The sequence below is a fragment of the Arachis stenosperma genome, chromosome 3 (genome assembly GCF_014773155.1).
Source record: "Arachis stenosperma cultivar V10309 chromosome 3, arast.V10309.gnm1.PFL2, whole genome shotgun sequence".
Taxonomy (NCBI): domain Eukaryota; kingdom Viridiplantae; phylum Streptophyta; class Magnoliopsida; order Fabales; family Fabaceae; genus Arachis; species Arachis stenosperma.
Genome location: NC_080379.1, coordinates 161,450,204 through 161,475,548, shown reverse-complemented (window position 1 = coordinate 161,475,548; position 25,345 = coordinate 161,450,204). Strand labels below are relative to the sequence as shown.

At 31.7% G+C, this 25,345-nt stretch overlaps 4 protein-coding genes across 4 annotated transcripts; all 4 read right to left on the bottom strand.

Moving 5' to 3' along the window:
- Positions 1 to 35: 35 nt before the first annotated feature.
- On the bottom strand, positions 36 to 3,049 carry LOC130968415 (1,4-dihydroxy-2-naphthoyl-CoA synthase, peroxisomal). The gene is made up of 9 exons (XM_057893676.1): positions 2,756 to 3,049; positions 2,557 to 2,679; positions 2,070 to 2,171; positions 1,838 to 1,876; positions 1,464 to 1,562; positions 1,285 to 1,332; positions 1,054 to 1,149; positions 545 to 667; positions 36 to 322 (listed from the first exon to the last, which is right to left on the bottom strand). The coding sequence occupies exons 1-9, from the start codon at positions 3,047 to 3,049 to the stop codon at positions 206 to 208; spliced, it is 1,041 nt and encodes a 346-aa protein (XP_057749659.1). The 3' UTR covers positions 36 to 205.
- Positions 3,050 to 4,626: 1,577 nt separating this feature from the next.
- Positions 4,627 to 9,688, bottom strand: LOC130968414 (polygalacturonase At1g48100). The gene is made up of 7 exons (XM_057893675.1): positions 9,217 to 9,688; positions 7,589 to 7,720; positions 6,912 to 7,139; positions 6,741 to 6,785; positions 6,443 to 6,650; positions 5,537 to 5,727; positions 4,627 to 5,259 (listed from the first exon to the last, which is right to left on the bottom strand). Exons 1-7 carry the CDS (start codon positions 9,628 to 9,630, stop codon positions 4,867 to 4,869), a joined length of 1,611 nt encoding a protein of 536 aa, XP_057749658.1. The 5' UTR covers positions 9,631 to 9,688; the 3' UTR covers positions 4,627 to 4,866.
- An 8,559-nt stretch (positions 9,689 to 18,247) lies between these two features.
- Positions 18,248 to 22,379, bottom strand: LOC130968490 (probable polygalacturonase At1g80170). Its single transcript, XM_057893786.1, has 9 exons — positions 22,142 to 22,379; positions 21,859 to 21,987; positions 21,593 to 21,763; positions 21,454 to 21,474; positions 20,892 to 21,099; positions 20,447 to 20,528; positions 20,080 to 20,188; positions 19,650 to 19,766; positions 18,248 to 18,822 (listed from the first exon to the last, which is right to left on the bottom strand). The coding sequence occupies exons 1-9, from the start codon at positions 22,376 to 22,378 to the stop codon at positions 18,520 to 18,522; spliced, it is 1,377 nt and encodes a 458-aa protein (XP_057749769.1). The 5' UTR covers position 22,379; the 3' UTR covers positions 18,248 to 18,519.
- Positions 22,380 to 23,042: 663 nt separating this feature from the next.
- Positions 23,043 to 25,291, bottom strand: LOC130968489 (putative pentatricopeptide repeat-containing protein At3g05240). Its single transcript, XM_057893785.1, has one exon. The coding sequence runs from the start codon at positions 25,056 to 25,058 to the stop codon at positions 23,049 to 23,051; it is 2,010 nt and encodes a 669-aa protein (XP_057749768.1). The 5' UTR covers positions 25,059 to 25,291; the 3' UTR covers positions 23,043 to 23,048.
- Positions 25,292 to 25,345: the final 54 nt, after the last annotated feature.

The window sequence follows — 25,345 nt, the reverse complement described above, 5'->3', positions numbered from 1 at the left end:
TGTTGTTAGAAATTTCGCATGCAGAAGATCAAGGATCAAGAATAGGCATTAAGAAAAAATGATTAGAGATCTTTGCTCTCATTTATTTGAGTGGTTCATCTTCTTAACAAGCAGGACAAGTAAATGATTTGGGATAATAGCTTTGTATCCCAAAGACCAATTAAATTAAGGACAAGAGATAAGAGACAGCAAATCAGTTTAGAATTCAAGGTCGCCGATGAAACTTGGAAAAATCAGGGCGTCTGCGTTGCATAAATGCAGTCCTTCCCTCAATAGCTTCTTCAGTGCCATAAAATATCAGGGTTGCATTTCCAGCCATTTCCTATGAATACAATTTGATATGAAAATACAAATTAAAATAGGCATGTATATATACACCAAGGGTGAAAACTGAAAAGAAATAGCAAGTACCAAAACTTCACATTCAGCTCAAGGAAATATAGATCATTGCAAAACATTGGAGGCTTGGTACATTCAGAATCATCTTTTAGAAATTGCATATAGCATATAACACTAATGGATGAAAAAATTAATCATGATATACCTGAAGTCCAGCATGCCCATCGTCCACTGCATTAAGCGCTGACTTGAGAATTCGAAGTGCAGTTGGGCTGTTCCTGAGTATCTCCCGACACCATTTTATCGTTTCTTTTTCTAGATTCTCAAGCTAGACAAACAAAAGGTGAAAACTCAGGTGCAGTCAACTTTATGTGAAGTTGATAGCTGAGAGCCATTAGATGAAAATTTAGTCAAATCATCTCACGACTCCCAGTTATCAACTTCACGTGAAGTCGACTGTACTTGAGTTTCCACCCAAACAAAAACATTACATTTCGTAAATGCGCTGTGCTGATGCTAGAGAGTATCTGTCTATCTATCATTGCTTTTTTTAGTGAGTTCTAAAAAGTCCATGGGAGTTTTTAGTTATATATGAATTTCATGGGAAATATATAGATGAGAAATATTTGAATGATATCAAATTGTTTTTTTCTTAAACATTGAAATATATAAGCACTATTATAATTAGAATAGGGTAGATAGAAATAAACTTACTGGCACAACAGTATTAACAAGGCCCATTTTCTCTGCTTCATCAGCTGTATAGAATCTAGTGAGAAACCATATTTCACGTGCTTTTTTTGGACCTACCTGTTTAAGTATTGTTCACTTTTTATCCCTTTGAAATGAGAAACACTAGCATGAAAAAACATTCAATCCTTAACAACTAATGCAATGTGATGAATTGTTAGTAAAATAAGTAGCATGTAATTCTTAATTTCTTACCAATCTGGACATGATGGAACTTCCATAACCAGCATCGAAGCTTCCCACCTTTCACGATTACAAGGATAGAACACATTACAAATTCATGATGGAGTATTATTACAAACAGGTGCAGGGGAGAGCAATATAAGTTTGCTTCCGTTTTTATATTAGTGTCTTAAAAGAAATTAGCAATGCACCTTAGGACCAGTTTGGCCAAAGATGGCATTATCGGCTGCAATAGTTAGATCGCAGACCATGTGCAATATATGTCCTCCTCCAACAGCATAACCTGCTACCTGTTTTTAAATATTAGGAAAATAGTCTGCATATAACTAGACTCTCGGGGGAAAAAAAAAACAAAATTAGACATGTATCACTAACTGAATTTTTTTTAGGCCTAGAATTGTAGGCCCATGAAGTAACCTTGTTCTTTCTTTCCAGGAATTAAAGAAAAAAAAAGTCATCTAAAAACTATTGTTCAAGATATGATTAACCATGAGTTTAAGGTATCAAGACTACATGATAATTAAGGAAGCCAGTACAAGCATAAAGGTAGGAATACAGAGAGTACCATTGCGATTACTGGTTTTGGAAGACGGCGAATCACTACCTGCAAAGGGAGAAAAGCATGGATAAGAAGAAAGCAGAGAAAGAGAGGGACAAATGGTTTTCACGTAACTTGATAAATACAGCATATATAACTGTCACAAACAAATGTTCCTTGAACGCAGCTATCATCGTATTCCAAATTGGCATAATAACACTACTAATTGCCTCAAAAAAAATGCCAACAATCAATAAACCTGCAAGTCCAACACATTAAGGCTGCCAATATCTTCATTATCAGAATAACCATCTGCTGTCCTCAAAGCTTGGTCACCACCACTACAAAATGCCTTGGTCCCCTACAAAATAAATAGGCAAATCAACATCAATCAAGTTCACACTAGTTTGCACATAAAATGTGAATATTCCATTCATGTCAAAGTGACAACAACATGGCCAAATGTCCTTTTCACTGGAAGCATCATGTTTAAAATAATCAAGGAAGGATTTAATTTGATGCAATACACAATTAAACTCATTTTAACACCAATCACTTGAATGATCATCCGACTCTAAGAGAGTAGAATTGATTGGATAATAGTGTATCAAAATTAAACTCTAGTCAAAAGGGGGCATCAACCCCAACCATTTGGCCTGAATCCATCTCAATTAACCTTAATTTTTGAGGTCAACGCATCAATTTACAAAATTTCTGAAAAACACTGGAGTAGGGAGGAGGCATACCTTGCCAGTAAGAATGACAACCCCAATAGAGCAATCATGCCTGGCATCATTGAAAGCACGAATAAGTTCCTTAACTGTATTGGGTCGAAAGGCATTCCTTCTCTCAGGCCTATTAATACTAATCTGCAACCACACTCACCCAATCACAAAAATCCAAAATAAAACTGAACTTGAAAAAGTTGAAAGCTGAAACCCAAACCTTGGCTATGCCTTCCCCAACAGCCTTCTCGTAGATGATGTCAGTGAACTCCTTGTCGGAGTCAGCATCGGAAGCTATGACCCTCCAAACGACGTCGTGGGAGGGAACATCACCGTGAACACGTTCGTAGCTATCATTCCGGGAAGTTGAAGAGTCACAGAGGCCAAGTTGGAGTTGGTTGTGGGGATGAAGAGAAGGGTGATCAGATTGAGAAGAGGCACCAAGGTGGTTGACTATGGAGGTGAGTCTCCTGGTCACGGTGTCAAGTACAAGCAGGTTCTTCTTCTCTGCCATTGAAGCTTTTTTGTGAGAGATAAAGTTATGGTTAGTTACTTAGTTATGCAGGAATGAAGGGAAGCATAAAGCATTGGTGCTTTTTTTCTTTTCCCCCCTAACTTTTATTGAAATTAAAGGGAGAGAGTAGATTGGAAGATTTCATACCGAATTTTTGGATAAGATAAGCTGATAAGGGGAAAGAGAGTTACTGTAACGGCACAGTTATTGTTGACTTCGCGCCAAAAAAAGAGTGTGTGCTTCTGAAAAGTGAAAACAATAAATAAATAATTTCTAAGTCAATATATTATATATGTCATATGAGTTTGGTGTTTAATGTGAAATGATTCAGATTAACACATCAGTTTATTAATTAATTATTCTGATATGCAACTTGTTAGGGAGTGAACACGTAGGTTAGCGGAAATTTTGTTTGACAGGTGAGTGAGGCAATTCATCGAACAGTTTTAGTGCAAGAAGAAGATGACCTAACTTCGGAGTATTACAAAAGGGGAACTTAGTCTGTCCAATTCGAGTACCAAGTTTCTTTCGTTTTAACTCATAATTTTGGAGCCTCTGTTTCATGAAGAGATCCAACTCTGGTGAAAGTTGCTGATTCTGATTTGATTTCTGGCAAGTAAGCCGTTTTTGTTCTCTCGTCATGCTTTCTTTCCTTTGAATGGAAAAAAAACATGCAAGTACTTTTTTATGGTTATTTCCTAAATAATGCAAATGATATGCATCACTGTAACTGAGAATATTGATTTGGAAGTTCTTCCTTCGATAGCACTGTTATTTAATATTTTGATGTGACAGGTAGTAAAAGCGAATGTCTGGTAAGTGGTAACACAGAATCTTCGTTGATTTTTAACAGAGCTTTTTCAATACATGACTGAAAAGTTTTGGTTGATGGAGTCTTGTGCTTCATCAGTACTTGATTATGGGGCCAAGGCACAGTAGGTTCGTGGTTGAGTTACTCTAAAGACTAGAACCGCTTGGTTGATGCATTGCTGTGTTTTTAACTAAAATTGTACATTGATAGAGCTGAGTTACAAAAGAGGAAGGTATCTCCTCTTCTCTTGTTTGAACATGAATTCTTAGGAGGCATTTATTTCAATGTTTGAAATTGTATTTCAAGTAACATGATTTCTGAGAAGGTTATAACCAAGAGTTTATCCTTAATCTTTTGGCAGCTTGATATTTGAGCTTGTGTTGGAAGCTTCCATTTACCAGTGCATCTGTATGCAGTTGATATTTTTGCTTTTTCTATGTTAAATCCTCATCATAATCACCGATATATAATTTGACGTTTTTTCCATTATTCATGCTTGGTGTCATCTTCCTTTCTTTGTTCATGTCATGCATGAGCATTTTTCTCCGTTAAGTTTAGAATTCAAAATTCTGATAGTTTGTTAGCGTAGTTTAAAATTCAAAACTCTATTAGTTTGTTTTGCATTTGTGTATATATATATAGTTAGTCATTCTTTTCTATAGTTCAGGAAACTGATGTTCTACAGCTTACTATGTTCTGGTCTTGTTGTCCTTGGATTAAAATTTCATAATATTGGACTTATATAAATGATGATATTTTAATCGCATCTGTAGATGTTGACACTTGTATATATAATATAATACCTCACACACAGGCAATATGCCATAGTTACATAGCTGCTTTTCACACTATTATTGGCCTCTTGCTAAAAGCAGGGCCAGCATACTCTCTCACAATAGTAAATCAATATCACCCTATTGAAGAAAATTTCCTATTATATAGAACTTCTAAAATATACATGCTTTATCTAACTTGCTAACCATTTTGAAATAATATCTAAGATAAATCAACATAAATCATGATCTGTCTGAATCCGATTGTTCGGCGGCTTCCCAATCTGAAGGCAAGAAATTGGTGGCAGTGTCGGAGTTTTTAATTCACCATAAGTTTGCCAGCAGAATGGATCATACAGGTGGTATTGTTCTTGGACTGGTTTTAACTCGATTGAGGTCAAAGAAACATCAACGCAAGGCAGGCTATCACTACATGCAAAGTGTACTGGCTTAACTGTGTATGTTCCCTTTATCTCTTCATAATTGATTCCTGCTAGCGCCACTGCGGCTGTTTGGTTCGAGCAGGATTTTTTATCGCAGTAGAATTGATCGATCACAATAGGGAGCTGAACTTCGGAAACTTGAATGTTTGAGAATTGTACTCCTTGCACAGAACCTGATCCACCCTGCATAAATGTCACTTAATTAGTATGACTTTAACCATTTTCATCAAGCTCAGATCTTGGAAGTGATGCAGTACATGGATTGAGAGAGAACTATGCAGGATTTGATTGAATCATACTCAAAATTGATAACAACACAGAAATGGTATACTACTGGATAGTAGGCTATAACAAAATACAATGCTTACTGCACATTGGAAGTGTTACTCCAGATGTTTTTTCTTTACCTTAAATTCAGGAATCTTGGGAATTATGACTATATATTTTAATGCAATTTTACCTGCCATGTTTTGATTCTGACACCATTCATTGTGTTGTGCATGTTGACATCTCTGACAGTAATGTTTGAGACACAGGCTCTGGTGTTATCCTTTCCTAGGCCCCCAATGCTGATTCCATGTCCTGGTCCACAATTGACATTGTGTACATATACATTTGAGCACCCAGTTTGTATGGAAATACAATCATCTCCTGCGAAACAGTTCAAATTCGAAACAACACTTAGCCAATTTTTGAAGAGTAAGATATATCACCTTAGTAATCTCCCTAAATGCTTTATGAAGTATAAAATAGATACTTCTAATATCTTAAATCTTAAAAAAAATCAATTTATTCAATCATTTAGTAATTAGTAAGATCAATGTGTTTTGTCATTTTATTCTTTTACCATATCCATTCATTATTTATAACAAGGTTTTACATGCTGTGAGAACTTTGGCTCAGGACCATGACCATCTTTGAAGCTCTATTTTCTAACAAGACAAACATAGTATTAAGTTTTCATGTTTGGATTATGCTGTTTGGGCTTCTGAACTTGACACGTGCCATGTGGCTGATTATTCATTTTCAATGAGTTGTGAGATTGTTTGTTGCTAAGTAGTGTCCAACTTTTCTGTAGATAGGATAAGATAATGTCAGGCTCTTTTTAAGGATCATATAACTTGCATCTACTCTACGCTTTCTCCTTCTGTTTTACTTTTTTCACTCTTTGTTTCCTTTTGGAATCTTTGTTTTCACTCTACTTTGTTCCTTTGTAGTATCTACTACATACCCATCTTAATATACTGGTGTTTTTGCTCACAAGTCTTTTTCTATATCCTCAAACTTAGCTTATAGTATCTGTTATTCAAATGAATAAGAAAAGTGGAATAACTCCTGAATCATTGAAATGCATTATTAATATTACCACATCCAAGGTTGCTGCTATAGATGAGAACATCTTTAGAGTTCTGAAGGTGAATTCCATCTGTGTTGGGGCTGTCGCCCGGCGATGATATGGTCACATCATGGACCAGGACTCCATTGCAGCTGTCAAACTTGAGATGGCATTGTGGACTATTCTGAATAGTTATGCCTGTGACAGTTGGGTAAAAACTCCCGTAGAACCTTAATGCCTGATTCAGAGAGGTTGCAATCATTATGAGTGTGTTTGGAATGCAACAAAACATGGAAATGAAATTGAAATATTATAGAATGGTCCTCACAGTTGGCTTGATGCCTGGCATCTTTACTCCAAGCTCACTTTCAACCTAGTAGAATTTGCCAAGTAAAATTATCAATTGATTAGCCTAAGTTTTAGAAGAATGAATTTAATTGAAATGATATGATGCTATATTAAGGTGCAAAAGCAAATTAAATTGAAGAAGGGTAATTACTGGCATTGGTGGTGGCTTCCCCATTGTGTGGTTCAATGGGACTATGAGCTTTTCTTCATCATCTATAGGGTCATCATATGGTTGGTCTTTCCACCAAACTGAGCCTCTCCCATCAATGACACCATTTCCTTGAATGGTGATTCCCACTAGCTTTGAGAATTCCAGCCACTGGAACATTCCTCCACCCCAAACTTTGGAGTTTGTTGGAGCAACAATGGTGCCATCAAGCTAACAAAAGAATGACTTCATTAGCCTCGCTTAATACAAAAGTGTTGTCTGATCATAAGATTTTTAAACTATAAGAATTTTTTTATATAATTTAGGGACTTTATTGAAAATATGTAAAATTTAGGGGTTTAATTGAAAAAAAATTTAATCCTATTTATGAATTTTTTTTTATTTTAATCCTATCATAAACCTTTAAACTATAATAATAGAAAAACAAATACCAAGAGATGGTGGTGCTGACTGCTAAGTTTGATAGCTATTCTTTGGTATGTAATTATTCTGAAATTTGCAAAAATATGAGAGGTACATGTAAATGTAATTTTGTATATGATGAGCAGACATGTTAAAATGTTAAATTAGTGAGGGTTGTTTTGGTACATGCAAATGTAATTTTGTGTGGTTTGAGTCACAGGCTGAGCTACCTTTCTTGATGGGGTGGTTGTGTGTACCTGGAAAACGATGTTGGGCTTGCAGTATGGGCCCGAGAATGAGATGGGCCCCACGTAGAAGGTGTAATCTGCTGGTACCACCATGGTTGATGCCTCTACCTTACATGCTGCTGCCCACGCAGCTTCGAATGCCTGCATTGCATTTTCAATGCATAGCAACTTTATTTAATGCCACCAACCACAACCATAGTAGAATATCATCACTATATATATATGTTCAACTAAAGATAAAATTTACTATATTAAGTGGTCAGTATTTGGTGATATAAATTACTCATTTTCCGGGGCAAAAAAAATTGTTCTATTTGGAAAAGAAAAATTGTATTTGATACATTGAAAAAAAAAGAAAAAAATAATTAGACACCATAAATTTAACAATAGGATATCAAAGTTTAAATAAAGTCTTTTATATAATCAGACAATCACATTCATAATTCATTTTCTTAAATTATTATTCATACAGTTAATATAAAAAGTAATTAAATTTATTGATATAACGTTATGTAATTAAATTAACGTATAAAATTATTTTATTCAAGATTAAATTTCTATAGTTAATGAGATAAATATTTAATTTTGTTAATATAATAACAAGATCAAACATCTAATATATAAAAGTTAAACCGTACATAAATAACATATTTTTATTTATTAAGAGACTGTGACCTAACTGTCTAACGAGAATCATTTGTGAAGTAGGTCCCACCTTTGTGTATTCTTTTTCATTTCTTAAACTTTCTATCTATAATCAAGCTTATGAGTTATGACTCTCTAGTTTCTTTATTTGCAAATTGTTAACTCCAAAGTAACATCCCAAAACAAAAAGGACAGAAGGACAAACCTTTCTTGTTGCTCCTAATGGAATTTTACTTTGCCGTTCAAATTGATTAGATCACACACATAATCATTAACATTTATTATAGAGGAAAAAAAGATTCTTACATTGTCTTCATTAACCAAATGTTCTCTCGTGAGTGAACTCCCCTGCTTTCTAATTGAATGATATTAAATAATGTATTTATGTTCAACTATATTAGGTATATATTAAAATTAGTTATTAAATTAAAATTAATTATTTTAAAAATTAAAATATATAATAACTAATTTTAATAATTAATTTTAGCATAAAAATAATATTTTTATTTATTGTGCACATTTAGAGTTACTTTTTTTTAATTGAATATCAAAAACACAAGGCGTTTATAGACATTGGACCAATCTAATAGTAAAAGAACTAAGAGTTTAAATATTTGAGCGGGACCACACTAGAGTTGGATGGAGTAAAATAAATGTCCATATAGAATATGTAAATTTAAGTGTTTAAATTAAGAATTTAATTTTGATTTATTAACAACGTAAAATTTTGGACGACCATTATTGTTTTTGAAAAGTAATTATTTCTGTTAACGTGTAATATATAATTGGATGATATATAGCATGCGTAAAACCTTAAGCAACATAAAGATTCTCATCAAGTTTCATGGCATAACAATGCATTCCCCTGAATTCTCATGGGGGCATTGAATTATGTGACAAAATGAAAAAACTTAGTGATATAAAAATTTACTAGTAACAAAGGCACAAGCTCAGTGTAATGAGATTGAAGAGTTAGTGAGTAAGTTAATTACCTTGGTATCATCACAATTTCCATCACCCTTAGCTCCAAAATCTAGCACATTAAATGTGGTAGAAGAAGAGCCACCATTGTTGTAACCTTTTGTTGGAGGAGTTGGAGGGTAATCTGGGTTGGGAATTCGTGGTGGTAATGAAGGAGTGATTTTATATGGTGGTGGAGTAGACTTTGGTGATGATGATGGAGACTTTGGTTTTGGTTTTGAATTTGAGCCTCCACCATTATTATTATTATGACTACCATAATTCTTGACTTTTTTCTTCATAAGAGAAGAGGAGAAAGCTCTATTATTGTTATGCCTCCAATGCCTCCCTCTCCTTGCAATGCATGACTCAAAATTTGAACACCAAATAAGAATTGCAATTACAAAAATGTATGTAAAGCTCTTTAAGCTGAAGCCACCTATCATTTTTTCGTGGTATGTAATGTGAGAAAGAAAGAAAGAAAGAAAGAAAAAGAATAAGTAAGTAGCTCTTTGTGTGGCCAAATAAACAAGTGACGGTTAAGTTTATATAAAGGGAAGCAAGCAGCACCTAAAGGCTAATACTATTAATAATAATAATAATAATTAATAAAGTGAAAATTCAGGTGTAGTTAACTTTGCGTGAAGTTGATAACTGAGAGATGTTAAATAAAAATTTAATTAAATCATTTAACGACTCTTAACTATCAACTTCATGTAAAGTTGACTGCACCAGAATTTTCACCTAATAATGCACCAGGCAGACACATACATACATATATACATACACAAAAGTATAAAATATTTTATTCTTTGATAATGCCAGGCATTAATGATTCATTCCCATTTGTTCTTTTTCTATTTCATTAATTGATTGGTTTTTCTTTTTGTGAATTTTGGTTAGAAGGATTATATTTTAATTTTTGTTTAAATTGATGAGCAGTATGGCTGCTTGCCACATATCCAAACTCCAAAGTCATCATTTCATGTGACCTAACAAAGTGACAGTTGGGGAACTCCCATTTGCATTTTAACCATGCATACATGCTCTTGGCAACTGACAAGCCTTCACTGAATACACAAAAAATGAGTTATCTTATTTTTATTTATAAAGGAATTATAAATTTTAAAATTATTCTCTTATAGTCTTATTTTAGTATCATTGAATTGTATTCCTTAGCTCAAAGTAAGTATAGCAATAATATTGGTTTGCCCAGTAACAATAATTGTAAAGAACTTAAAATTTGAAAAATGACAGAGATTTCTTCAAGGGCAAGCATGTTTCAGCATCACCAGAATAAAACCATGTCATCAGTTCAGAAAAGATTCTTGTAGATGCAATAAACAGGAACTGTTAGTTCAAGAGAAATTGTCACTCGTTATTCATTTTTGTCAATTACCAATAATTATGAGAGGTGTTCATCAAATTTATTGGTCCATGCAAATTGTGCATATAAAAAGGAATTAACTTGTATTAATTAGCAATGCAATAAACCAAGATTTTGATGCAAATGGCAAAAGAAATCCACGTGAGTGGGTCTATAAATCTTTTATATACGGTCACATGCAAGCTTCACGGGTCTATAATACTACTACTCTTTCTCACTTTAATTTTGTCTTCTTAAGCCATCAACCATTCCTATATTGTTAGACCCGTAATGTTAAGAAAAAAAAATTATCTTATTTAATATTTATTAATTATTGTAATAATTAATAAATATTAAATAAGATAAATTATAAGTATTTTTTATTGATTTTTTTTTTGTTATCAAATATTTCTGACACAGACATGCCTTATTATTAACTTCTAATTTAATTCCTTCCATCTTCCCTTTTTATGATTCTCCCTCTTTTTCTTTCTTTTCTTCTTTATTCAACAAAGTGAAAATTTTTTGGTGTAACTCTAAGAGTCTAAGTGAATAATAATAATAATAATAATAATAATAATAATAATAATATAAATGGATGTTATAGGTGGCATTGGCAAAGAATTTCAGGTAAGAATTTGAATTTCACTTAATCAGCAAGTCAGCACATTGTAGAGTAGAAAAGATGTCATAGACATATTTCTTTCACTAGACATAGAAAATTATGAATTATGTATAAACAACCATGCAATGTTAGATCACCGATAAATTTATCATTTTCGGTTAATATTTAATAAATTCTAAATTTTAAATTATAAATTTTAATAGTATAAAAATAAGGTATTGATCCAAAATGTTGGTTAATATTAATGAAAAATATTGTCCTTAATTAACACTTTTTCATTCACTTAATCAATCAACTTTAAATTATTTTTTTATTTTAAATTTTAAACCTTAAATTATAAATTCTAAATCTTAAATTCTCTTAAAAAATAATAGTTAAAAAAAATAACTTTCCACATGGATAAATTCAAAACATAGATGTGCTTTCAACAAAAAGTGAAACATAGATTTTACATAGCAGATAGAGTTGCTTATTATTACATAAACATGGTTAATTGTTTTTATTTTCATGGTAACAATATATATATAATTGGATACATTGATGGAAACATAGTAAGTCACCAAAAAGATTGATACATAGTAAAATAAATAAAGAAATTAATTAAACTTAATACACTTATATTAATATTGGCGTTTAGGATGACAAAGAAAGGCACGAGGTGGGGTGATGTATGATGAAACATGAAACATGGTGGCTACATATTTACGATAATGCCACTGCAGGTTAATTTCTTCATCTATTCAGCTTGAAAGATACCCTTTCACATGTCCCTTTCCCTCCAGGTATAATAGCATGTATAGTAATTAAGATTGATTCTAAATGAGTAAAATATTATTAACAAAGATATAAAATAGAAGCTAGAAATAAACAATAGTATGTAGTACGGTTAGGAAGTTCAATTAAAACAACAATTTGATTTGGTTCAAAGATTATAATAGATTTTGTACTTTCTTTTTACCTGTCACGCACTCTATCTGTTTCATTATTGGTGACTAGTTTATTTCACAAATAAATAACATTATTTACTTTTGGTTGAAAGAATGCATATATACATGTAATTATGAACTCACATATTTACAATGATACGATATACCCTTTTGTCAATGAGAAAAGAAAATTATATCCAGCACGCAGAACTTGATCATACCAACATATATATATGCATTTATAATAATGTCCCACCCCTGAACCCTAGGACATTAAAATTCAAAACCACATGTGTACTATTTATTCTTTTTTTTTTTTAATTTCCCCCTACATACACTATATGTTATATTTGTACTAGCTAGTAATTATATAATAGTTATAATTGAAGTTAACATTCTATCCAATAATAATGTAGAGGAATGACTAAGAATTTTAATTAAATAGGTTTTCTAGAATTTTTTAGGGTTATCTAGGTTTTTCTAGGGCTTTTTAAGGTTATTTAGGGTTTTCTAGAATTTTCTAGTATTTTTTAAGGTTATTTAGGGTTTTCTAAGATTTTTTTTTGTTTTTTAGAATTTTCTAAGATTTTTTAGAATTTTCTAGGATTATCTAAGATTTTCTAGAATTTTTTAAAATTTTTTAGAGTTTTCTAGAATTTTTTAAAATTTTTTAGAGTTTTCTAGAATTATTAGTGTTTTCGAGAGTTATCAAATGTATATTTATTTTTTAAAAATAAAAAGGTTTAAAATATCCAAATTTCTTTTATTTAAAATTAGAAAAATAAAAAGAAAAATAGTTTAAACTTTTAAATTCATTTTCATAACTAATATATATGATGAGTTATATGGCGTCCAAGGAATATTATATATAAAGTAACATTTTTAATACCAATGAGTTATAATTCAAATAGTATAGTCTTTTTGTATTTACTTAAAAGGTCATGAGTTTGAGTTTTTCTATCTTCGGTACAAAGAAAAGTAACATTTTTAATAAGGGTTTTTAACATTTTTTAATAACGATAAATTAATTTATATAGAGATAGAGAATGGGAAGAAGAAAATGTTGCACCACACAAGTTCCTTAGTGGTCTATTTGTATTAGATTGCTCGTGAACTTTTAAAGTATTCTCGTGACCTTCATGCACACAAAGATGATTAGGTTCTTGGATTCTGATTTATATATAATTTATTTATTTATTATTAAGTTGTTGTGAATATGATTCATTATTCATCGACAAACTAATGATAAACAATTTCATTTTCTTCATGCTTTCACTTCACAAGTTCGTCCACATACATAACAAAATATGAACCAAACCAATAATTAGAGACATACTGAGACAGTAATGTATGTTACTTGCACATTATTTATTCCTTACCCCACTACTAGCAGCTAGTACATTATTTATGTTTATATATAAAAATGAAAAAAGGAAAAAAAAAGCATACAATTTATATTAGTAAAAATTAAAGAATACTAATTTGAAGAGTAAAACTAATTACTACGATATTCAAGGGAATTAATTTTTTTTGAAAAATATTATTTGTATACCAAAATCAGTCAACATATATTTTATATTAGTGATTGACTTTGGGTGGTTGATTTTGGTGTACACGTATTTTTTTCTCCCTAAAAATAAGGTAGCTAGGGAGATACATACTTGTTGCCTTTTTTCTCTTAAAAAAAAAGAAAAAAAAATTGTACTCTTTTTTTCTTAAAGCTCGAACTTACAATCTTTTAGATAAATATGAAAAAAATATGTCATTTAAACTGTAATTTATTGGCAAAAATTGCACTCTTTTGTTAAAACAATTAGTGATCAAGAAAATATATAAAAATCATTTATACTATAAATAGATTCCTTTGCAAGTTTGCACCAACCTCCAAAAGAGTGAAATGTCTCTTGTTGTTTGATTTTTCAAAAAGTTGGTTTAATAATGATAATAATAATAATAATAATAATAATTATACATCTCTCTTATATTAAATACATTTGATTAGATATATATACTGTGGAACTCGTTCATGTAGGGTCACTTTGCCATTCTCTAATAATCTTATTGCACTATCGTATTATCTATTGAAGAAAATTAGAAGGCAACAAAATCATTTAATATTTAATTTGCGCCACATAAATTACATAAATACGTCACACGTAGCAACTTTCTTTTGTTTTTTCCCTAAGAATTCAAATAAAGAGAAATTATATTGAGACGGAAAATGCCAAACATGACACACTGTTGGCGGCTTTAATTATCTAAAACCTTGTTTTCATGCTGCTTAAAATCTATCGTTTTTTAGAACATTACACAAATGTTTTGTTAGACTAAAAAAAAGAACCAAAAAAACAAAACATTACCCTGATAAAAATATAATTTAATCTTTATAAAAATATAATCTTAGGTCCAATAATTTATAAAAACTATTTGATTTTTGTCTCTGAAAAAGTATGATAAATTGGTTTAGAAAGTACAAATAAACCATTATTTGAAGTAACTTAAATAATGAAATTATTACAATATTTTAGAGACATAAAAAGCTAAAATACATGTATTATTACTTTAATGTAGAGATTAAAAAATAATACAAATGACTTTAGCTAAATATTTTTTAAAAATATATATAGAAATCAAAACTGAAATATGCAATATTTTCAAAAACTTAAAATCCTATTCAAGTATTCAGGCATTTAACAATAATTAATTAGAAACCTCATTAAGGCCTCAACAATGGATTCACATGCTTTTGGTTCACGGATTGTTCTAGAATTTGAAGATGAAGCAGTGATAGAGCAATTTCTTTTTTATTAAAAAAAAAAGATGTACATGCATGTACATATATAAAGCAATAATAAATTAAAGATGCAATATAATCAGAGTTGAAAATTTCCAATTGGAGAATGGAGATTATTATTTCTCCTTGTAGCTGTTGCTAATATGTTACACTTTTGGTGCATGTGAATTTTGGAATTTCGGTTGGAAGAAGTTAGAAGTTACATTTGTCTACATGTGAATGTGAATGATCATAATTTTTATTTCCCTATTCTATAAGTTAATATATAAATATATAAATACTAATAAAGACAAATGTGTATTTTGTCGACAATATCTTGTTTGTTTCCCATTGGTCTTCCCTGTGATCATAGCCTATATAAAGGGTCACTTTCATTAAAGATAAATATTATGTATAGTAATTATTTCTTATATAGTAAATCTATTCAATAAATATTAAACGATTTTTATGTCTAATCTAATATTAGAGAAAAATAAATTAACTACAATATACAAATATAAAAACTAAAATATTATGTAATATATATAAACAGTAATCAAATTATATAGTCACTAATAATTATTTTATATATTTTAATATATATTTTATATAAATAGAATAACTGATTTTTTTGTGTATATATAATAGAATTGTAAAAAATGATATATACAGGAACACAATTCTTTTTAGATTATATATATAAGTCCCTAAAGATTTTTGCTCCATCACAATAATTTCATTGGAGGAGAATTTTCGGAGACCCTTTATCTGATAAATTTTGGCCTATAAGGCAGGAGCATTGACCCTTATCCCACGGCAGAAAATGAGACACATATTCACACACAGCCAATAAAAAATAAATAAATAAAAAGCCTATAATTTTGTCTATGGTTAATGTTCAGCATGTGCATCCAAGTGACCCTTTTGGTTTTTGGCCACTATAGAATGTTCATTCTGTTGTAAAGATCAAAGCTTCCATAATAATTACTATATGATGTATAAAAAGAATTTGGCAAGGAGCTAATGAAATATTTATATAATGTGTATAATAGGTTATTTATTTAGTCTAATTTGAGTTAAAAAATAAATATTTAGGATAAAATATTACTATTTATTAAACACAATATATTTATACTATCCAAAATAATCATCCGAATATCAGGAATAATAAACATCTAATATCCTATTGAATCGAACATCTAATTTAAAATACTTAAAACTGATCACACAAATACACCTTTATTATTTTAAAATAAGTATACGTGAACAACTTTAAATAAATATCTGATATTTTTATTTTAATTTAAAATTAATTCTATTATATGCATTGTAATGCATATGTATTAGCTCCATATACTTCTTCGAATAAAAAAATGTCTAAGATTAGAGAGGGAGGAGAAAGGAAACGCCGTACGTTTTTTAGAAGACAATTTTATAAAAATGGTGTCGTAAGCTTAATCATTGTATATGTGTTCCTTTGTGTTAGGGAAACACTATTAATTCTTATCCTTTAATTAAACAACGTATGAATATGATAATTAATGTGTCATGTGTATATCGTAGCTTGTAGATATGACACTTGCTTATACCGTATTAGTTTCTTTAGAATCATACTTAGTTATCACAGGTATAACTTTTGCTGTTATTAGCTGTATACATCAAGGGAACAAAAGAATCAGAAGATCATAATTATAATAGTGACATAGTAACTACTAACCGAGCCATTTAAAAAATAAAAGAATAAGGCTGTGTTTGGTTTAGTTACCAAGAACAGAAGCACGTTTAAGTATTTTTTCTATATTTGGATATCTCTAAACGTCAACGTAGTTTTTTGTTCGCGTTTACAAAAAAAATTAAAAATTGTAGCTTCTGTGTTTAGAAAATTACGTTAAGATTGAATTTATTTTTTTCTTATCAATTTTATCCTTTATTTCCTTACTTGTAATCTCTTTAGTATTCAAATATTTTAAATATATAATTATATTTTTATTAAATTTTTACTTTTCATTTTGTATAAAAAAATTTATTTTTTGTTTGACTATGTTAAAATTTATAAGTGTAATTCTTTAGAAATATACAATTCCATAAAAACTTTGGAACAAAGATAGAATATAATTATATTCTGTAATATTGTGGTTAGAAATATTATATTCAAATATTATTTAAAAAATGTTTGTATCAAATACTACTATCTTTTCTCAGATGAGAAATAAAATTTTATATTTTTGACAAAAGATTATTTTTTAAAAAATTAAATTTAAAAATTTCAAACAAATATGAGATTATGAGGATAATATACTTTCAAATTTTTATGGACAATTTAAAACATGCTAATACCAATTAATCCACTAAATATAATTCGAATATGGTGGAAATATATGCCCCATGAAAGTTGATAAGCTTAGTCAAAGGAAAGCTTGTAACTACTCATTGTTGGGCACCTCAATTTGGCACTTCATGCAAATTTTATAACTAAAGAGCATTTTTTTAAAATTGTATGGTCTTAGTTGGCACTATTAATATTTAGGATTTCATAATGTTACATATGATATCATGAGTTTTTCTTTATGTGCTTTAGAAGACTAAGGAAGATTTCTTTCTGGTGCATGTAAGTTTTAAGACCAAAGAAGAGCCACGTGTAAGATAACAAACTACACAAAATGCTGGACCCTTGTATCCACATAAAGATTGTTGATTTGTTTTGTCTTTGTATTCATCTTTATCCAATCTAATCCTAAAGTGAATATGCTAAAATCCCATCTTGATCCACACCTTTTTACAACCCCATGTGCCACACTGGACCATTGACACTGCAGTCTTCAATTCCCTATTTGATCAGTTATTAATTTTAGAATCTTTAAATCCTAGCAGTTTAGTCCAATTTGGTTATGTTTGAAAAGATCCATAAACTAGTTGTTTTAAAGTTACATAAAAATGATAATACCATCATTTTGTTATGTCCTCCTTTTTTGTTGTCTGGTAAAAGAAACCAACTGAAAGAAACAACTCCTTTCTAGGATTCTACCAGTTTCAACAATTGGCTTCATCAACTAATATATGACACTTTGGACCACAGTTTTCAAATACATTACATTAATGCAGTGTTCCTGAAGAGTCCATGTGTTTGTCCATTTGCAATTACTGGTGGCCAAATAAGAACATTACTATTATTTATTACTATATGTTAGGGATCATGCAATTAATAATATGATGAAAATTAACCAAAGACCAATTTTATAACAAGGAAAATTGTTGCACAATCTTATTGTACTTTATGTTGAAAGTATCACCAGAAAGAATCAAATCCATGAACACAATACTAAAGATTAAAATAAAATCTCAATCAAAATTATAAAATCAGATACATGTCTCTTTTTCTTTCTTCAATCAATGCTAGTACATTTCTCTGTTTTTTTTTCTGAAATCAGTTTCAATGTAATACCTAATAGTATAGTGTCAACAAGACATCCTTTGATTTTTCTCTCTGATCTCTCACCTCAAACCTCATCCAACATACCATAACTATTCCTACTTGCATTCTCATTTGCCTTGTTTCATATAAATAATAATAATAGCAATCAAATGGTTACTCATTAGTCATTACTGTATAATAATGCTTCTATAGAGATAATAGAGAGAGCCAACTTATAGTTCAGTGTGATGAGTATCCTCCTCCTCTTCGACTGTGATTGGTTCTGTAATAACTTCCGAAGTGTTGTCGCTGGAATTGAGGCAATCGGCAGAAGGGTGCACAACACCATAGCCGAAGCCTTGAGCGGAGTGACAGTAAGTTTCGACAGTGCCGTCTTGCTTCTCCAAGTCCACATTGCTGAGAACCAAGCTGCTGCATGGAACTGTGTCACTGCATGCAAATTGAATGGCCTTAGCACTCCTTGTTGTCCCACTAATGTTCTGATACATGATCTCGCTTATCTCCACAGCTGATGTCTGACCAAAAAATCACATGTACATAAGGTTGTGTTTGTTTATAAAGACAGGATACTAAAACACAAACTCGTGTTTGGTAAGTGAGACATGGACAGAGATATTATGTTTTAAAACACTGAATTAGTGTATTTTGTGTCCTTTTTTATATAAAGGATATAAAGACACTGCATGAAGATACAATTTACTTTTTTATTTTTTATTTTATTATCACTATCAATTTTTTATCATTTTATTTTTTATTCTAAATTTTGTGTGAAGACAAAAAATGAAGGTAAGTTAGACTTTTTATTGTTTGTTCTATGTTCTATCTTATGTTCAGTTTACTACCAAACAAAATACAAAAATACTAATTTTTATGTCTCTATCATTTGTATCTTGTCTTGTCATATTTTCAAAACCAAACACAGCTAAGAGATCATCATAACATAACATTATTATTACTGCATGATATGAAAAGATTTTATTTGAAATTATTCAAATAGAGGTGATTGGTGGAAAACAAGAGAATTTATCTACAAAACATTCCAGTTTGGTCGAAATAACACATTATCCGTTCAAAGGTTTGCGTTTAATTTTATATGTAAATTACTTGTATAAAAAGAAATCATTATACCTCAAGTGATTTCTTTCATTTACATGACTTCAATTAAGACCGTACTAAAGGAAATCAACTGCCAAAATCACCTAAATCAACCTAGTGTTGAGCTTAATTCATTAAAACTTCAAAATTAAGTACAAGAAAATGTGAAGCATGCTATCAAACAAAAATATAAGTTCTTAGTCAATCCTGTGTTCATTAATTTCATTTTATAGTTTTAATTATGTACCTGGTTTTGACAAGTAGTTGGTGAATCACAGTAAAATTGATCAATAATAATGGGGTTTGAGGCATTTTCCATCTTCACATTCTGAAAGCGTACTCCACGAACATACCCAGAACCCCCCTGTGTATGTTCCAGAGAAAAACAATGGAAAGAAAAATATTGTCATTCTCATATACAATATACATCAATTTTCATGGATTATTATTATTATACTGTATGCATTTGTTATTGTTTTCAGTGCATGTAGAAACCTTTATAAATCTAAGGGTTTGGCTAATCAACTAAGTTGTTAGTTTAAGACTTCAATAGTAAAAATTATTAATTAAAAACTGAAACTTTTAATTTTCAACTATATGCAATGAATTAATACCTTCCAAAATTTTTTAAAATTAAAATAAAATAAAAAAGTAAAAATATCAATTAGGAGGTGTACCTGCCAAGTCTTAATCCTGACACCATTTGTAGTATCCTTAATAACTGCTGTATCTAAAATCACTTTTGTCACTATGCCAGTTGAATTGTCTTTCCCAAGGCTCCCAATGCTGAAAAAGTTTAGATTTTTTGGGTAATAAATAAAAATTAAAAAAGGTTAAAATGTCAATTAATTAGCTTGTTAAAGTGGCATGAAATTTTAGACTAACAAAACTATCAAATAGAATTAAATTGATAACAATTTAAAATATAAGATTATAAGCGAATAAACTGAAAATCTGAGCCTAAAAATATAAACATTTTAACCTAGCAACTAAAAATAGTGACACGAGAATTCATTAAATGCTGTTTTGAAGATTAGATGATACCTAATTCCATGTCCTGGTCCACAAAAAATTCTTTTCATTTTGATATTGGAACTGGCATTCACAATTGATATGCAATCATCACCTGAATATCATAGTATAAACTTTAGAAACATTGAAGTGATTTTATTCCACTAAGAATTCAGTGTGTTCTTTTTTCTAAGGGTCTGAACTCACAATTCAATGTCTTCACCAATTTAAAAGGTTGAACTATAAATGAAATAAAGAAATTCTGAAAATTTTTTGAAAGGACATAAGTTTAACAACTCATAAATCATGTTTTTAATACAAAAAAAAAAGGAGTTGGTAAGATCCATGTACAAATAAATCTGTCTTAAAATAAAGTTAATGGAACCACTTTTATTGTGAAGACATATCTAAATGAGTTGTTAAACTTGCGTGCATGCAAGAATCACTAAGTTGACAAAAGGGTGAAAAAGTTCAGAACCTGCTCCAATTTTGCTGTCTTGGATTATGACATTAGTTGATTCACTAATATGAATTCCGTCGGTGTTTGGGCTGTCATCTGGTGATGACACTTTGACACCATAAATCCTAACAGAATTACACCTTGATATGGTAAAATGAATCTGTTGGCTATGCTGTATAGTTAGTCCTTTCACCTTTATACCTGAGCTTGAATCAATGGTCAATGCCTGCAATCAATTCCATCAAAGTTGAGCAACATTTGGTAATCTTCATATAACACATATTGTAAAACCTTCTAGTTGGAACATCATCCTCCTAGATTCTGGTTTACTATATTTGAACAATAATCAAAGAACTCAAAATAAAGAATGAATTACCAAATTAAATACCCTAAATACTCTTATTTAACAACTACTTAATTTATAGTGCATACATTTTATTGTTTATTATGTTTAACATAGTGTTGACAATAAATATGAAAAAAAATGAAACTTATAAATATTACATTGAAATTTGAGAATAACAGATATACCGAATACAGAGAGTAGAATTTAATTAGTGGTTAAGAGAATGGTGCTTACTGTTGGTGCACCTTTGCAAGGCTGCAAAATAAAAATAAAAGTAAATAAATAGAGAGAGAGAGAAAAATAAGTTATTGCTTGCAGCTGAAGTTTTTATAAAATATAGCATATTCAATGAGACCAAGTTCAGAAAATATACATTAGATTTGTTCTTCTTGCAAGATGCTTCCCACCATTTTTTGCCTGAGCCATCAATAACTCCAGCACCTTGGAAAACAGATTTCTCCAATTTTGAAAAATCAAGCCAAACGCGTGCTAATTTTGAATCCCAGTTCTTAGGCTCATCTGGTGCTACTATTGTTCCGTCAATCTGATAAATGCTAATACTATGTCAATAAACATGAGCTCATGGATAACGCAAAACTATAAAATATGAAAGATATAAATATTTCCGTGCATCATCACCTGGATGATTAGAGTGCCTTTACAAGGCCCTATGAATTTTGTTGCATTGACAAGGTAGCGGCGTCCTTGGGGAACTAAGAACACAGAATTTGGTGTAGAGCAAGAAACATTCCATGCTTTTCGGAAAGCCTGAGCATAACACCATTAGATAAAAAAACAGGGACAAAACATTTATCCAACATTGTCAAATTTGTGAAGTGCATGTTCAGCAAAAACAATGGACCACATTGGCAATTCCAGGTATAAATCAATAATGATATTTGTTGATAACGAAAGAACTCACCTCAGTATCATCAGATTCTCCATCTCCAGCAGCACCAAAGCTATCAACATTCACAAGAACCTTTCCACCACGCTCACTTGTCCATGAAGGAATGTCAGAGAGCTCTATCTCATTTTCTTCTGTATCCATATTTGCAAGTTCATCAAGCATGGCAATGTTGTCACATGTCAGGGTTCCTGTGACTCCATGAGCCGCTATCAGCAAACAGAATAAGGAAACCAAGAAGAATTTGTCCATGTTTTCCTGTTGTAGGCTGTACTGCAAGGATTGGTTGTTGATTTGATTAATGAATGAATGAATGCTTGGTTTTAATTTATATGTGTAGATTAGCTCTGAAAAATGAAGGATTTGGAGTGCTTTTATGGCTTGGCTTGAAAGTGTATGAAGGTGTTACATTTTCTACATGCCCCACACTTAAAGTACAAGGAAAAATATATTTTTGTAGCATTTTGCTTTACTCATCAACCAATTACAAAACTCATGAGTACTGTTAACAGTTGCACAATCTCTAATTTGCCAACCTGAAAGAGAAGTGGATCAGGTCACATGTAATCTAAGACCTTGTTACATTTCTCAAGTTATTTCAAATTGCATTACTATGTAGCCACAACTCAATGCTGTACATAAAAGGGAAAAAAGTATATATTTTTCTATTATTAGGAGTGTCAGTTAGTTACACCAAACAAGGGAAACACAAATGCCGACTTTCAATTTCTTGGCATGCCCAACAGAAGCTCCTCCCAAAAGAAACCTTTCCCTTAGAATGTAGGATTGCCCAAATAGACAAGACACAAGACCTGGACATCTTAGTAAACATCTTCACCAACACAGTAATTTCTGCCATGATTGGTTTCTCTTGTGAGAATAATTTCACGAACTCTTTTCTTTTAGTTGTATATTTCAACAATCAATATTTTATCTCAATTAAACTATGTCCAATCTCCCTTATCATCTTCCTTGCTAGAGCAACCTCTCTGATTTCCCTTGAGGCATCAGACTTCCCAATATCAGCATAGAAATTTGAAGCTTGCAACAACACTGCAGGGTTATTGGAGCCTAGCTCGACTAAAGCCTGTGCTGCTCTTGTTCCAACCTCTTCATTCCCATGGACCCTGCAACTTCGCAGCAACGAGCTCCACATAACACAATCTCTTTTTTCTGGTGAGAGTAGCAGCAACTCTTCAGCTTCATATAGGAGCCCGGCACGGCATAAAAGATCTACAATGCATGAAAAATGCTGGCGATTGGGGTGAATCCCATGAAGAGATTTCATGGAGTCAAAAACTATTTTGCCCTCCTCAACTAGCCCTTTATGATTGCATCCTGTTAATGCACATAAAAAGGTAACTTTATCTGGTTTTAGGCCCTTCTCAATCATAGCTTGAAGCACTGCAAGTCCTTCTTCCCCCATTCCATTTCGGGCATATCCATTGATCATAGATGTGAAACAAATAGCATTTGGAGAACTAAGACCCTCAAAGATCTCACAAGAATGTTCCACATGGCCACATCTTGAATATGCATCCATTAGGGAGCATGCCACTGCAGCATCTCCTTCGAGTCCGTATTTTAATGCAAAGCAATGCAATAACTGAGATATCGTGAAGCTAGCTGAAGCAGAGACCGACAACGCCTTCAGCGTTGAAGAGAAGGTTACTTCATCTGGCCTAATACCTTCATCAATCATCAAACAAAACAACTCCACCACATCTTCAATTGCACCGCAGTAAGAAAGGGAAGTCATCAACGAATTGCAACACTCCAAAGTTCTCTCAGGGAGACATTCAAACACAGCTACAGAACTCTCAAGATCACTACATTTTCCATACATATCAATCAATGCAGATTGAACATGCTCACTCATTCCATCAAGACCCAGTTTCAAAACACAACAGTGAATCTGCTTCCCCAATACAACATCTTTATTTCTACTGCATAAATTCAAAAACCCCACCATAGAACGCACAGATGGCCTCTTCCCCCAGAATTGCATAACACTAAACAGTTTCAAAGCTTCAAACACCAACTCATTTTCTGCATAAACACAAACCAAGGAGTTCCAAGATATGACATCCTCAACTAGTATAGCCTCAAAACACTTCCTTGCACCAACCCAGCACCCACAAGCAGAGTAAAAATCCACCAAAGCATTAGCAACAAAGACATTAGATTCTACCAAACCCATCTTCAAAATTCTTCCTTGAATCTTCATCCCTTCACGCAACCTTCTCTCAATACCACACCCCCTAAGCAAATAACAAAAGGTGACCCCATTCGGCTCCACACCTTCAAACCACATCCAAGAGTAATAAAACCCAACCAACTCATCAACACAACCCAATTCACACAACCCGCGCAGCACCACATTCCACAGAGCTAAATTTCTCTCTGGCAATTCGTCAAACAGCTCCAGTGCAGCACCACATAACCCCAAATTCATATAGAACCCAACAAGGGCGCCACAAACGAACACGTTCGACAAGAAACCAAACTTGACAACCTTGCAATGAACCTGAAGGCCTTCTCCGAAGAACCCATGATTAGCACAGAGAGATATAACAGATGTGAACGTGGTTGGGGTTTCCGTTATTCCAAGCAAACCCATTTCGGCGTAGAGATGAAGAGCACGTGGCGGTGAGCCATCATGACACGTGGCATGCCCCGAAATGAGTAAGTTGTAGGTGACGGCATCACGAAGGGAAGTGCTGTGGAACACTGCGAGTGCTGAATTTAGGTTCCTAGATTTGATGAAAGCGTTGATTTGGCGGTTCTTGAGGTAGATAGGGTCAACGGTGTTGGGGCGAAATGGCACGTGGGAATTGTTGGAAGGTATTATTGCTGTTGTTGTGGATCTAACGAAAGCGAGTAGAGTGAGTTGAGGATTTGTTTGCTTGGAGAACAAGCGTTTCAGCAGCATCTAGGGAATGACGATGCCTCCTTTCAAAAAAGTTGTATCTTGTCAAGTAGCTCTGCGTTCTTGTCTCTTTTGCATTATTTTTCATTCTAATCAACTATCGACTATGTACTAATTCAGCTATAGCAAACTTTTCTTTGGTGTGAAGAAATCGGAAATAAACGAATGAATATACTGGTTTTATATTATAGCTGGTACTTTTTAACTGCTCAAATTGAACAATAAAATGTGTTTAGCTTTTTCTCATGAATATTATGTGAATTCTCATGAAGCAATTCTACCTCTGCAGT

Bases quoted from the DNA above. Each gene is read 5' to 3' on its own strand.
- LOC130968415 (XM_057893676.1), bottom strand. From the start codon at position 3,049: ATGGCAGAGAAGAAGAACCTGCTTGTACTTGACACCGTGACCAGGAGA. The intron at 2,172-2,556 runs GTATGCCTCCTC...TTTATTTTGTAG, and splicing joins TTGTCATTCTTACTGGCAAG to GGGACCAAGGCATTTTGTAG. The intron at 1,877-2,069 runs GTTTATTGATTG...CTCCCTTTGCAG, and splicing joins TTAATGTGTTGGACTTGCAG to GTAGTGATTCGCCGTCTTCC.
- LOC130968414 (XM_057893675.1), bottom strand. From the start codon at position 9,630: ATGATAGGTGGCTTCAGCTTAAAGAGCTTTACATACATTTTTGTAATT. The intron at 6,786-6,911 runs GTAATTACCCTT...AAATTCTACTAG, and splicing joins GGAAGCCACCACCAATGCCA to GTTGAAAGTGAGCTTGGAGT. The intron at 6,651-6,740 runs GTGAGGACCATT...TCTCTGAATCAG, and splicing joins TGCCAGGCATCAAGCCAACT to GCATTAAGGTTCTACGGGAG.
- LOC130968490 (XM_057893786.1), bottom strand. From the start codon at position 22,378: ATGGACAAATTCTTCTTGGTTTCCTTATTCTGTTTGCTGATAGCGGCT. The intron at 20,189-20,446 runs GTATCATCTAAT...AAACTTTTTCAG, and splicing joins GGACCAGGACATGGAATTAG to CATTGGGAGCCTTGGGAAAG. The intron at 19,767-20,079 runs GTACACCTCCTA...GAACATACACAG, and splicing joins TCAGGATTAAGACTTGGCAG to GGGGGTTCTGGGTATGTTCG.
- LOC130968489 (XM_057893785.1), bottom strand. From the start codon at position 25,058: ATGCTGCTGAAACGCTTGTTCTCCAAGCAAACAAATCCTCAACTCACT.